The sequence below is a fragment of the Ranitomeya imitator genome, chromosome 2 (genome assembly GCF_032444005.1).
Source record: "Ranitomeya imitator isolate aRanImi1 chromosome 2, aRanImi1.pri, whole genome shotgun sequence".
Classification (NCBI taxonomy): Eukaryota; Metazoa; Chordata; class Amphibia; order Anura; family Dendrobatidae; genus Ranitomeya; species Ranitomeya imitator.
In genome coordinates, this window is record NC_091283.1 from 666,917,625 (window position 1) to 666,931,623 (window position 13,999).

A 13,999-nucleotide genomic window follows, 5' to 3' on the forward strand; every position below is an offset into this window, starting at 1 on the left:
AACAAAAAAAATATGGTGGACCGGAACAGTAGCAAGCGATGCGTTTCGAACACGGTTGCTCTTTATCAAGATAGTTTGATAAAGAGCAACAGTGTTCGAAACGCATCGCTTGCTACTGTTCCTGTCCATATTTTTTTAATTGTTTTTTGATGGACTACATATTATTCTGAAAATGTTACCAGAAGCTGGAATATTTCTGCTTTTTCTTGCAATTGCTATATATGAGTGGTCGGCTCGTGGTTCCGTGCACCCTGAACTCCTACAAACGTCAACGGTGAGCTAGCATTATCCTTTTCTACTTTCTGGACAAAAGTGTCCAGTGAGCAGGACAGAAAATGGCTGTACTGAAGCAACGAACAATGTGCACAACGTCTAATTTTTTCAAAAGGAAATATCTCCCCTCCCCCCCCACAAAAAAAAAAAAAATTGTATATATATATATATATATATATATATATATATATATATATATATATATATATACATATACATATATACACATACATATATAATTTTTTTTTTTTGTTTTTTTTTTTCTAAGGGACAGTGACTCTGGGGGACCTATACATTGGAAACACCCAGAAGTGTTACAATTTTAAAATCAGGACATCTCAAGATATTAAAAACTCCTGTCAGGTAGTTTATTAACCATTCAGGAGCTCCCAGGAATTAGTGCAAAGTGGCATGACAGGAAAGAAAAATGTATTTTTTAAAATGTAAATGTCGGTAACTTCTGAACAGGTCACTATAGCCAGCAGACTCCAAGGCCGTTATTTGGCCCCGATTTGCCAGGGCAAACATCATCTCAGGAAACCAATGGGAATAAAGAGGAAGCCCCCACGCTTTGTTAAACACAGTTTTCAGGTACATACATAACATTGACCGCATCCTATTACATTTTTAAGCAGTGTGTTAATTTTATCATATGGATCATTACCATTAACAGTTATGCATACTTTTTTGGGTTCAAATAACAAAAAGGACTTTTTTATACTTTTTGTCCAAGTGTTTGGCTGACTGTCCATCCCCTGTGTATTCACATAAAACAAGGGTCCGGTCAACAGTGGAAGAGGGTTGGTGGAGCGTTGGTCCCTTAATTTACTTTTCCTTTTTAACCTATTTTGAGCAAAACATTTTCACTGTTGGACAAATAATGTAATCACTTGATGTCCAGTGGTTTGCTGTGACTAAAAAGTAGAAGAATTTAAGGTTTATTTGACTTACAGCTCCTTGTGCTTTTCCTCAGCTAGAATCTGATCATTCGCCTTTAAACCATACCTATGGGGACAGAAATAATGTGTTCTCAAATGCAATAGAAAGTTTCCTCCTGTATCCAAACAGATCACAAGGCATTGCAAGAACGAATCAGGTTATTAACGAGCCCATATCTTTGAAATATAGCAATGCTTATCTCTCATCATGAGAATGTTTCCAGAGCTTCACACATGGCACAAGATCATAGCTAAACCCTGACTAATTCTTACATGGATTAAAGAGATTTAGGAGATCGAAGTCAGAACAATAATAGGTTTAACTGATTAAAACTATAAGAAATACAGATTTAATTACGTGATTACTTGTAGAACAGTATGAACTAGACATTCTAGACACAGGACGACCATTATCTTGTATGTCGTGAAAAACATTAAGTTTACCTGGAATTGGTCACACTTTTAATAATAAATTGTTCTAAATAAATCTTCAGGTGTTTATTAATACTGAAAAAGGATTCCTTCAGCAGAATTAAACTTCTAATAAAGTTGAATCATGTGCAGCGCCCCAGGGTCCTGGTCGTTGCGGTAATATCATTCTCCTCTAGGGGAGAGTGGTGTTACGTTTCAAGGCAAAGAACGACAACTGCATCCAGGTATCACAAACATGCAACACATTTCACACTCCAGGCCACCAGGGGGAGCTCTGCTCCTATTTACTAGGTCACTCCCCACACTTAGGTAAAACTGGTGACCTGTAGGGAAAGTTAGTCAGGTGCTGGCTGAGCTCCGCACAGTTAGTTGGTCCCCGGCAGGGGTGGGATCCTGTCAGAGATCAAGGGAGAAAGGACATGGAGCTGTGGATGCCCTCAGAGCTGCAGCTCCCAGAAAGAGACATCAAAGGCAGAACTGTATTGCAGCGAGCGTGCAAAAGGAAGTCACAGCAAAAGAGCAGATACCAGAAGGGGACAAGCCCTACAAAGGCTGCCTCCTTCTGAGGCGCAGAATCCCGGTAGCCGGAACACCGAGGGAGTAACAATCTTTATGCCTTGCTCCAGAGACCAGCAGGACAGCTAATTTCACGTTACCTGCCCACCCTACACCCAGGAGGCACGGTGGCACCCCTTTAGAGGCTGGGGCATGATAGAGTCCCTATAAACCGCCTCAAGCCACCAGTCATACGGGTTTGTCCTATCCTATCCGGGGGACAGAGAGAAACATAACATCTACAACAGTTGTGAGAACCTTATGAGAAGCGTAGCAGTAAGGGACTTACAACACCATGGCGCTAGAGGAAGGCTACCGATTTCCACCTGGACAAGGGGGCTCTGGACTTGCCTTCAAACCGGCCGGACTCTGCCTACCCTGTGGTCTAATGCCCTGGACTGTGGATGCTGAAGTCTTCAGTAAAGGTAAAGAGACTGCAACCTTGTGTCCTCATTCTTCTCTGCGCCTCTCACCATCCACCATCTACATAGTGGGAAGCCCTGGCGACACACTTCACCTGTGGGAAGATATACCATCTAGCTGCCATAACATCACCCCAGCAGACCACTTAAAGCAGCGTCGGTCACCCTGACTGAATACCACAGGTGCCGTCATGAAGACAAACTTTATCCCTTTAAAGACCTTTTCCTTTTACACGGACGTCCCAGGGCCACGGACCGGGTCAGCCACCGTGACATCCCCCCGTGAACCGAAAGACCCGGTACCGAGTATCCTGATTCCCTGACGGGGCAATCCACATATATGTCCAAAATGTAGAAAGCGGTGTGAAAAATAGCGTACAAACTATCATTGCCCCAAAGCATAAAACACAAAAATCCCTCATGAATAAGAGGCACAAAAAAGACCAACATTACAAGTAATGTCATTAAAAACTATCCTCCTGTATTGTATCTACTGCACATAGGAACTATTGGTGTCCAGTGTGATGTAGCAGACACGGTGGCCGGACACATTACACAGAAGGCGGCTGATGTTTAAATGATCTTGCGAAACTGCCGCTTTAGTTGTCCCAACTGGCCAAAACATGTTAACTAACTCAGGGTGCCCGAAGAACAAACGTTTGGGGAATGTTCTATGGCAGAAGATTACATTTGTGAACAAAAGATCTTTTTAGTCCCACTCTGCCAAAAATTTCAAACACAGATGGCTGTTTCAGGCAAGAACATACAGTTACAGCTCATTGTTACATTTCACCCTACAATTGTTTGTAATTGTAATGCTTGAAATCAACAATTTCATTAACTTTGGTGTAATGTTCCAGGGACGGTTACACTTTATATTATGCCTACTCTTCTGGTTACTGTACAGACAAGTAGGCAAAAAGAACAAGACTTTTTACCACAAAAAACGCAGCATTTTACGGTTCCAGCGAAGTGAAAGATGCCTGAATTCTCATGCACATTCTGCTTAATTTTTCCTTGCAGAAGTACGGTAGTTTCAGAACTGCAGCATGTCAATTCTTTCAGCATTTTTGCAGTGTTTTAAATCTATTCTAATGAATGGGACAAAAATAAGGCAAATACATATATATTTTATGCAAGGTTTTTCCTGACAAGAGACACAATTTTTAGTTCAGAAATTAGTACAGAAAATACTCAATGAGCACATATCCTTAAAGGGAACCCGTCAGCAAGATTGTGCACAGTAACCTACAGACCGTGTCAGGTTTGTGCCGTTACACCGATTAAAATGATACCTGGGAGATGAAATCCACCTCCAACCTTATTTTCAATTTTGAGTTAACGATATGCTCGTGCTCTGGGGCGTAATCGCGTATGTAATATGCACCAAATTTTTTGGGATTATAAGACACACCCCAAATTTTGATGGGAAAAAAATGTTTTTTTTTTTAACAAAATGGTGCTTACTATAATCCATGCGTCTTATTGCTTACAGGGGTGGAGGCAGCGGTGAAGCAGGGTCCCTGCTAGAGGAGGAAGGAGTGGGGTGATGCTGCAGGCTGCGATGAGGGGGGTGTTCCGATGTACGGCGTGCCGCTGCGGTTGTCTCCGGCGTTGCTGCGGGGGGGGGGGGGGGTAGGGAGCTCTGCTGACATCTTGTCACAGCCCCCGCAGTTCCATGGTTTCCTGTGCGGTGGACTACGGGAAAATGGACGCCAAGGGGCGGCAAATGCGCAGGTGGACCGCTGGTCACCTTTCATCCAAACCTACAGCAACGGTTCTGGTAAGGTATATCCGCATTATAAGATGCACCCCCATTTTCCCCCCAAATTTGCATCTTATAATTTGAAAATTACGGTATATGTTTCAGGTTATCCTGATATTCCAAAAAAAAAAATCCATTTGAAAATGGCGCCCGAGCAGTAGCTGCTATCCGTGTATGTAGAGGTGATCAGATAACTGCTATTACACAGGTGCCAGAATCTTGCTAGTGAAAAGAAAAAAAATCCTCCTCCAACATGGCGCGGCCGGCACTTGTGCAGTAGCAGCTCCCAGCGATCACCAATAGCGGCTACTGCGCAGGCTCGGCAACGCCATTTTGGAGGAGGAAATGTTTTTTTCCTCTCCAGCAAGATGGTGGTGCCATCTTTGAGGATGATTTTTTTATCCTCTGGCAAGATTGCGTCGTCGGCACATGTGTAGTTGCAGCTATAGGATCACCTCTTTATACACATATCTGCTACTGCGCAGGCGTGGCAGGCGACATTTTCAAATGGGTTTTTTGGGGGGGGGAATATCAGGATAACCTGATTAACCTGAAACAATTATAGGCACCATAGATATGCAATTTTGCGGCAGGGCAAGCGCTGCCTGAAGGTTTTTTTTTTTTAAATAGGTATATATAATATTCATTATGTAAACTAGGGGACAGGTCAGTGAGGAACCAGTGACCTGTCAGCAGTCTGCATTATGAATACCTAATCAGAGCACCACATCAAGCCCCTCCAAAGGCCGCCCCTGAGCACGGGCATATCATTAACTCAAAATGTCACCCACAGTATCATTTTAATCAGTGTAACAGCGCCAACCTGACACTGTCTGTAGGTTCTTGTGTACAATCCTGAAAGGCTTCCTTTAAGCTATGTTCACACACACAGCGGGGACTCTTTTCTGCAGCCAACACATGCTCTACTGGCCAAAGTGCCAATTTTTGTGCACTTTGTTGATTGTTTTTCTGCAGCATTATTTGGGCTTAGTGCATGTTTAACATTTGTTTTATGCACCAAAAACACTTGAAAAACGCAGACAAAAACGCTTGTTTAGTTTTTCGTGTCTTCTGCGGGTGAAAAAAGCTGAAAGAATTTATATAATACAGATTTAAAAAAAATGCTGCAGTTCTCAAATTCAATAAAAAAACAACCATATGCATATGAATTCTGAAACAGCTCATTTTCTGGTACTATAAAAGGCTGCTTTTAAGTTGCATTTAAAAAAAGAAAGGAAGAAAAAAAAAAACAGAAAAAAGCTGCATGTGAACACAGCCTTAGAGTAGTTTTCGCAGTGGGGCTTATTCCCTAACAGGCATATAAAGGTTAGCAGTACCTAACATTATCTACAGTAGAAACAGCCCTTTTCCGCTGTCCCTATACAACCAAACAACTAGTGAGAGCTGTCTGTGCAATAGATAGCATGCGTGCAATGCCAAAATGTTAAAGAAAAAGCTCATAGGTGGTGGTGAGCGAATGAGCTCTGATAAGGTGTTATCCGTGCTCTTGTGACTTCGGCGTGCTCGAATACTAGGTTTGAATCCCCATGGCTGCATGTCTCGTGGTTGTTCGACAGCCGCAACCCATGCATGGGTTGCCTGTTTGATAGGCGGACAGGCTATAGTATTGCGAATGTGCTTACTTGTCCAGAAAGTCCTTGTCCACGACAGCACAGATATCCAGGAGGGGGTTTCCCATGCCAAAAAGGAGATTTTCACTAGGGGGAGAAAAATAAATAAATAAAAATCAGAATTAATGACAGATGACAATTATTTTATTGCCTACATGGAATAACAACGAAAGCGACATGCAACATAATGGAAGTCTTGATTTATCTTATATAGCAGGTTAGATTTTTTCTTTATATATTTTGTATAGATTAAAGTAGCAAAACAATAGACTGCAGTCAGAAAACTTACTGGCATACATGTATGAGAGTCATATGCTGCTGCATGTCTTTAATACAGCAAACATTGTGTCATATGCACGTGGTTAATCAGCCCGAATATCGCACTGCTGGATACAAAGTGGACATTGTATAATGTTCACAACATCAGTGGCGATGAAAGCACTGAAATACTCAATTCTACCCAGCGCGCAGACCATGGGGCACATTGCCATTATTCATGGATGCTGAAGTACACTTTATGGTATAAATGCATCCATTTCCAGCAAGTACCAGAGTATTTTAAGTATAGGCACCTTTTAAACAGTTGTTCAACAAATGAAGGTGACCTTCATTCAAGGAATCAGTCATTTTCCTCATACAGAAAAAAGGTCCAATTTTATTAGCATTTTTGGGACAATCCTTACCATCAGCGATTTTCTCGTATGACAAATAAAATTGCAAAATTAAAAAGGGGTTGCACACGGATGGCAATGTATGTAGTCACTGATCACACGCGGTTCACAAAAAAATGGCAACAGCTCTAGAAATCATAGGTACGTGTTCTATCCGTGAAAAATTGTCGCCTGAATGAGGCCTAACCATCACAACATCGTGTGCCACTAAAACAGAAGACAACCCTCTACAATGCTCAACATTGTTTCCTCTTCACAAAGCGAGTGGGGTTTTGATATAGATACAGGCCTAGGTTGGAGCTTTAGCTTCTCACCATATTACTGTGCTTTGCTTACACAGAGCCAGCATATTCCACAATGCTTTACATACATTATCACCATAGGACATATGTGCATTAAGTTAGTGAATGGGAACATTCGTGGTCACAATGAGAGATTGAAGATCTGATCCGACCTAGTCCTGCTCACTCAGCTGGGGGTTTATGACATCACACGCTGGGATGCAGAAGAAAAATTGGCTACTGTGCCAGATGGCTCCTTTTTGGTCCGTGACAGTTCTGATGACCGTTATCTCTTAAGCCTAAGTTTTCGTTCCCATAGTAAAACACTTCATACTAGAATCGAACTCCTATAGAAAAGTATATATGCAGCAACCGTCATAGCTCACTATCGAGTTATTTATTTCACCGACACTAACAAACCCATGCATTAGGAAATAGAGAACAGTAACTCCGGTCTCTGAAAGTAAAACACTAACTGACTGCATATAGAGGCCCTAACATTTAAAGGAAATCTGTCACCTCATTTTTCGCATACAAGCTGCGGCCACCGCCATTAGGGGCTTATCTACAGCATTCTGTAATGCAGTAGATAAGCCCCCGATGTAACATTTTGTGTTCTTGATTTCTTTTAGTGTTTATTAAAGCCAGAAAGTTGCCATTTGAAATGACTTCAGTTTTGTGCCACGTCTTTGATCTGCTTTTTTTCTACAAAATTAAACAACTGAATGAACATCCTCCAAGGTCAATGATTCCATAATGTTCCAACCAGGACATGCCATAGCCCCTCGCATCCTGGTCGGTGGTGCCCACATAGGAAGCCACCATCTTTCCCAATACGCCCTGTGATGTCACTCGAGCACACCCACTTCCAGTGTGCCTTGCACCACTGACATAAGTGTAGCTTGTCATTGCTACCTGCGCGTCCCGGCAGCATCCAGCATGCCTCACAGAGAGAAGGGGGGGGGGGGGATTTTGTCTTTACCTTCAACCTTCACCATGGGATCTCAGCACAAGCTTCCAATGAAGGACAGGAAACCAACTGATGCGGGTTTGAGGTGCCGCCCTTTTATTTTATTAGGTCTCCTGTCCTGGGTGGGCGGATCCCATTCTGCAAATTCAGCACGCCGATCCATCATCAGTCAAATATCCCTTCGGCTGATATTAGCTATTCACAAATGGCACCCTTAAAATCCAGCTGCTGCAACATCTCAACGAGGACGACCCAGATCAGCAAGCTGAACTTGAAGCATGGGCAAAACAAAAATTGGAATAGGACCCTCAGTTTATGTTCAGTGATGAGGCAATCTTTTTTGGGTGGGCTATTTACATGGATACACCTAAATAATATGGGGAATGTTGACAGTTTTCTTGTGTAGGGTATCTTGCATTGAAATCTGCTGCAATGACACGGGTACTGCGTTGACCAGACATCAACACAATTTCTATCCGCTCATCACGTGTTAACCTCTGCGACAGGTCAATAACTAAACAAAGAGAAGCCTGTAAATACCTCATGAAAAGTTTTTCTTGTGAAATTCTCAATAAGTCTGATGTGTCACATGACCCTCTTTGCATTGGAAAAAATACAGTTGGATCCAAAATGGCCGACTTCAAAATGGCCACCATGGTGACCACCCATCTTGAAAAATGTTCCCCCTCCCATATACTAATGTGCCACAAACAGGAAGTTGATATCACCAACCATTCCCATTTTATGTAGGTGTACATACATGGCACACCCTGTACATTATTTGTTACTTAAGATTTTATTGTCTATTAAAAATACAATTAACAGCTATTTATGCACCTCTACTTTACAAGAATAATTCAATTGTTGCTCCAATACCCAATTTCTTAAAATGTCTTGAAGAATTAATATCAACCAATGAAGCACATCCTAAATAGCTGACATAACTGGTCAACTCTATACAAGCAGTGTAAGATGCAATAGTAGCCAGAGAGAACCCAACTGGAAGCGTCAGATCTGTCCAACGATCACGGTTACTGTCCCATGTGTAACGCACAGAGTCCCGGACAGTGAGGAAACTTCGATCATTGTTGCTTTCTGAATTAGACAACTGTTGTGAAGTGTTATTTTATGTATTGAAATAATCCAGTCAAACGTGAAAGGGTTATGAAAGAAAATAAAACTAGAAGACAAGACCAAAGTCCAGGAATTTACAAGGCCCAGTCTAACTACATATGTATTCATAAACTAACCAAGTTTTGTCATTTCTAAGTTTACATACGGTAATAGGATTTGTAAAATATCTCTATTAATGAAAAAAACAGGATGCACATAAAGGCTTTTACCACCACGTGGATCATGTTTGATTCCAAAACCGTATAATGGAATTTGTCAGATACTATTTGAATTGGCTGATATTTCTGCAAACAGTCCCTTATCCATACCTGCTGTTTGTTCCACTCAGGTCAACAAGGGTTAGAGGCGTAGTTGGGATTCAGCTCAGAGGCAGTGAAACATTTGAGTGGGACACTAACCGGTAACCCCGATTATAGCTACAGTGGCACACGGTAATTGTGGCTTCAGGAAGAAACTCAGCTGATGACCATGGTATTACTGAAAATAAATCTCTATACAATAACCAACACCTATCACTGCCATATGGTGACATATAGTGGTACATACCAGTGCTGGAGGACACATAAGAGATTACAGTACAGTTATAGATGGCGATTTACAGCTGACATCTTTCTGATGGAGTCATTCACTTTTCCAGTCTTTTCCATATGTCCCAGATTGACATAACTTCTCTGGCCAGGACTCATTTGACTTCTCTCTTTTCTAGCACCATACCATTCTGTTCCCAACCTGCACAATCTCCACATAATACTGACACCCTAATGTTCACCCACTGCTGCCATATGCGTCCCTATTACTGTAACAGCTGTGTGTCACAATAACTGTGCTACTTTTACTGGCCCACACCATAATGCAGACCACTATGTCTCTTATAAAGTAAATGCTTCCATTTGTGCCTTATAGATGGTAAAATTCCCTTGTGCAAGTGCCCTAGAAAACAGTGTCCACATTTTGCCTCTAAAAAGTAATAACCCATCATTAACTTCTGGCACCTTCCCCGCTGCTTTCAAACATGCCACAATCACACCTATCCTCAAAAAGCCTTCCCTTGACCCGAGTGCTATGTCCAGCTACCGCCCCATATCTTTGCTCCCATTTGCTTCCAAACCCCTTGAGCAGCACGTCCACGCTGAACTTTCCTCTCACCTTGCATCTAACTCGCTCTTCGACAATCTACAATCTGGCTTCCGTCCCCAAAATTCCACTGAGACTGCCCTGACCAAACTTAGGCTTGTTTCGCACTTGCGTTGCTGTGCGCTGCGGATGGCAGCATACTTCCTCCTTGCTTCCTCCGTGGAGCTCCGCCCAGGCTCTGCCTACTGTTGCCTGTGTTGCCCCGTGTACCCATCTTTAATATTGGGTACGCAGGGACATGTGTTGTATGCGGATGTGTCCGCATGCGGTGATTTGAGGTGTGTGGCGACCATACGGAAATGTGGCACACCTCAAATCGCCGCATGCTGACACATTGGCATACAACGCATGTCCCTGCGTACCCAATGTTAAAGATAGGTACGCAGGGCAACGCCGGACACAGGCAGCAGTAGGCGGAGCTTCACGGAGGAAGTACGCTGCCAACCGCATAACACAGCAAGGCATATGTGAAACCAGCCTTACTTACATCCAAGGCTAACAGACAATTCTCCATACTTCTCCTTCTAGACCTGTCCTCTGCCTTCAACACAGTTGACCTCTGCCTTTTACTACAGAACCTCCCTTCCTTTGGTGTCAAAGACCTTGCTCTATCCTGGATCTCCTCATACCTTATTAACTGCACATTAATCGTTTCCTACTCCCATACTACCTCTTCATCTCGTCCCCTCCTTGTTGGCGTCCCTCAAGGCTTTGTCCTAGGACCCCTTCTCTTCTCAATCTATACCCTTGGCTTGGGACAACACAAAGTCCTATGGCTTCCAGTGCCATCTATATGCTGAGGACACAGATCTACCTCTGGCCCAGATGTCAACTCTCTGCTCTCCAGTATCCAAGAGTGTTTGTCAGCCATATCCTCCTTCTCCTTTCGCTTCCTCAAACTCAATATGGACAAATCTGAACTAATTATCTTTCCTCCATCTCGCACACCTTCCCTACCTGATCTATCACAAATGAATTCACACTTGCTCCTGTCCGGGTAATCTGCTGCCTCAGAGTAACCCTTGACTCTGCCCTGTCTTTCAACCAGCACATCCAATCTCTCGCCACCAGCTCAAAAATATTTCCAGAATCCGTCCTTTCCTCAACTCTCACTCTACCAAAATGCTTGTGCATGCCCTAATCATCTCCCGCCTCAACTACTGCAACATCCACTTTTGTGGCCTACATTCTAACACTATCGCACCCCTCCAGTCTGTCTTTAACTCTGCTGCCCGAATAATTAATCTCTCTCCTCGCTACAATCCTGCTTCCCCTCTTTGCAAATCCCTTTACTGGCTCCCAATTTTCCCAGCGTATCCAGTTTAAACTACTAACACTGACCTACAAAGCCATCCATAACCTTTCTCCTCCATATATTTCTGAACTAATCTCTCAATATCTTCCCTCACGTAATCTCCGGTCCTCCCAAGATCCCCTTCTCACCTCCACGCTTATTCGCTCCTCACCCAATCGCCTCCAAGACTTCTCCCGAATATCACTCATCATCTGAAATTCTGTACCCCAACACGTCCGGTTATCCGCCACATTTGGATCCTTCAAACGGAACCTGAAAATCCATCTCTTCAAAAAAGCTTACAACCTGCAATGAATACATGGCCACCTCAACACCACCGAAGCTACTGCAACCCCCGACCTACGGTCCTCTTCCCTTTGTACCAGCCTGCCATTGTTAGTTTTGTTTACTGTGAGTGATATTTGTATTTTGATGCAACCCCATCCAATGTACATCACCATGGAATTAATGTTGCTATATAAATTAATAATAATAATGCCCCAAGTGCACTTTTGATGGTCACAATACTCTGAATGCCTCCTAAATAATACTTCATAAGTGCCTACGTAACATTTAATAATGTCCTCTGAGGCCCCATGTACAGCTTCCATATACAGAGCATAGTGGGCCCACAGCTACACTACACACAGTATGAGGTCCCCAATGCTTCCCAAAACACATTATCCCCACAGTAGCCCCAAATATAATGGTCCCTACAGTAGGCTCCACACTGTATAATGTAACTTTCATTAGTCCTTGCACTTTATGAGGGCCCAACAGTAGCCCCCAAACTGTATAATGGCCCAGCAATAGTCCCCCACTATCATGACTCCCTTATTAGCTCAGACACTGCATAATGGCCCCAAAACTGTATACTGGCCTCCACATTTGCACCGATGTGCATAATGGCCCTCATGCTGTATTATGTCTCCCACATTTGCACCCACACTGTATCAGGACCAACATGCTGTATAATGTCCCGCACACTGAGTGCCACCCCCTCACTGTATGTTGGCCCCCCACACTTGCCCTCAGGCCTCTTTCACACTTTCGCCCATATGGATCCGTCGCAATGCCTCGGGCCGACGTACCGACCGACGTTGTGAAAGTTTTGCACAATGTGGGCAGCGGATGCAGTTTTTCAACGCATCCGCTGCCCATTCTGCAGTCCGGGGAGGGGGCGGAGTTCCAGCCGTGCATGCGCAGTCGAAAATGGCGGACGTGACGAACAAAAAAAAGTTACATTGAACATTTTTGTGACGATGGTCCGCCAAAACACGACGGATGCAACGTGTGGCAATCTGTCGCGATCCGTCACTAATACAAGTTTGAGTGGCCCAAATAATTCATGATGCCACCAGTCATACCACACTTTCTAATTAAAACAAATTATATACTCACCCAATCCAGGATTCGAACGAACCCTCCTGCAAAGCGCAGATGCACACACTGGACAATAGAGTCTTGACGCTTCTGATTCAAGCAGGGACTCAGGTGTACTGATGGCGCTTCTGACACTGCAACCCCCTACCGTCAAAGCAGCTAGACGTCTACAGAATTGGAAATGGTCGTGCAGGGAGATAATGTCTCCCAACTATACTGCACAGCAAAACTATATCTGTGTGCTATAATTAAATGTAATGGTAACGCTGGGTGGGCCCATGTGAGCACAGAGCCCAGGGTGACCGAATTCTCAGCCGCCACCACAGCGTTGGACTGGGATGCTAAACTTTTCAAACATCTGGACCCCGAGAGCATCATAAACAATGTTGTAAGGTGAAATTTTAATCCCGCGAGTTCCAATTGACCAAACAATTTTGCCCCTATCTACATAATGGGGAAAAAGTGAAAGGAAAAGTGTTGGTGGCAAATTGACAGCTGCCAGATGTGAACACGGGGTACTTAAAGAGTGAGAGCGATGGGGCCAAAGAGTATATACCGCACAGTTGCCAAGGTGGGGCCCCGACATGGGATACTCGCCCCACATGGGGATATGAACATGTACACAAAACGCGCCATACACTACCACGTGCTTGAACACATATACCACCCTCAGCACACATTTCACCACACAAACACCAACCTCGCCACATAAAAGTCGAAACACAAAAGTCGCCACTCAAAACTTGCCACGCGCAAAACATGCCACATGCAAAACTAGACTCACGCAAAACTCGCCTCATGGAAAACTCGCCACACGTGGAAAAATTGCAACATGCACAAAAGTTGCAACACATGCAAAAGTTGCCTCACACAAAACTTGCATAATAAAACGCACCACACAAAACTCGCCACGTGCAAAACTCGCCATGCGCAAAACTTGCTGCACACAACTTGCTACACTAACCTGTCACACGCAACTCGACACAAAAAGTTGCTACACGCATGTCGCCACACGCAACTCAACACACACAACTTGACACATGAAACTCGCCCTATGGGATTCAGGTCTGGACTCATTGCTGGCCACCTTAGAAGTCTCCAGTGCTTTCTCTCAAA

General features: G+C 43.6%; 1 protein-coding gene across 4 annotated transcripts in view; it reads right to left on the reverse strand.

The window, feature by feature from the left end:
• ADK (adenosine kinase) overlaps positions 1-13,999 on the reverse strand; it is a 390,840-nt gene that overhangs the window by 254,851 nt on the left and 121,990 nt on the right. For 2 of the 4 annotated variants that reach the window (XM_069753001.1, XM_069753004.1), the window contains exons 2-3: positions 6,029-6,103; positions 1,225-1,278 (exon numbers count right to left, since the gene is read on the reverse strand). In XM_069753001.1, coding sequence (XP_069609102.1) covers positions 1,225-1,278; positions 6,029-6,103 — 129 coding nt within the window. The remainder of the gene's footprint in view (positions 1-1,224; positions 1,279-6,028; positions 6,104-13,999) is intronic. The other 2 variants (XM_069753002.1, XM_069753003.1) reach the window with 1 other exon arrangement.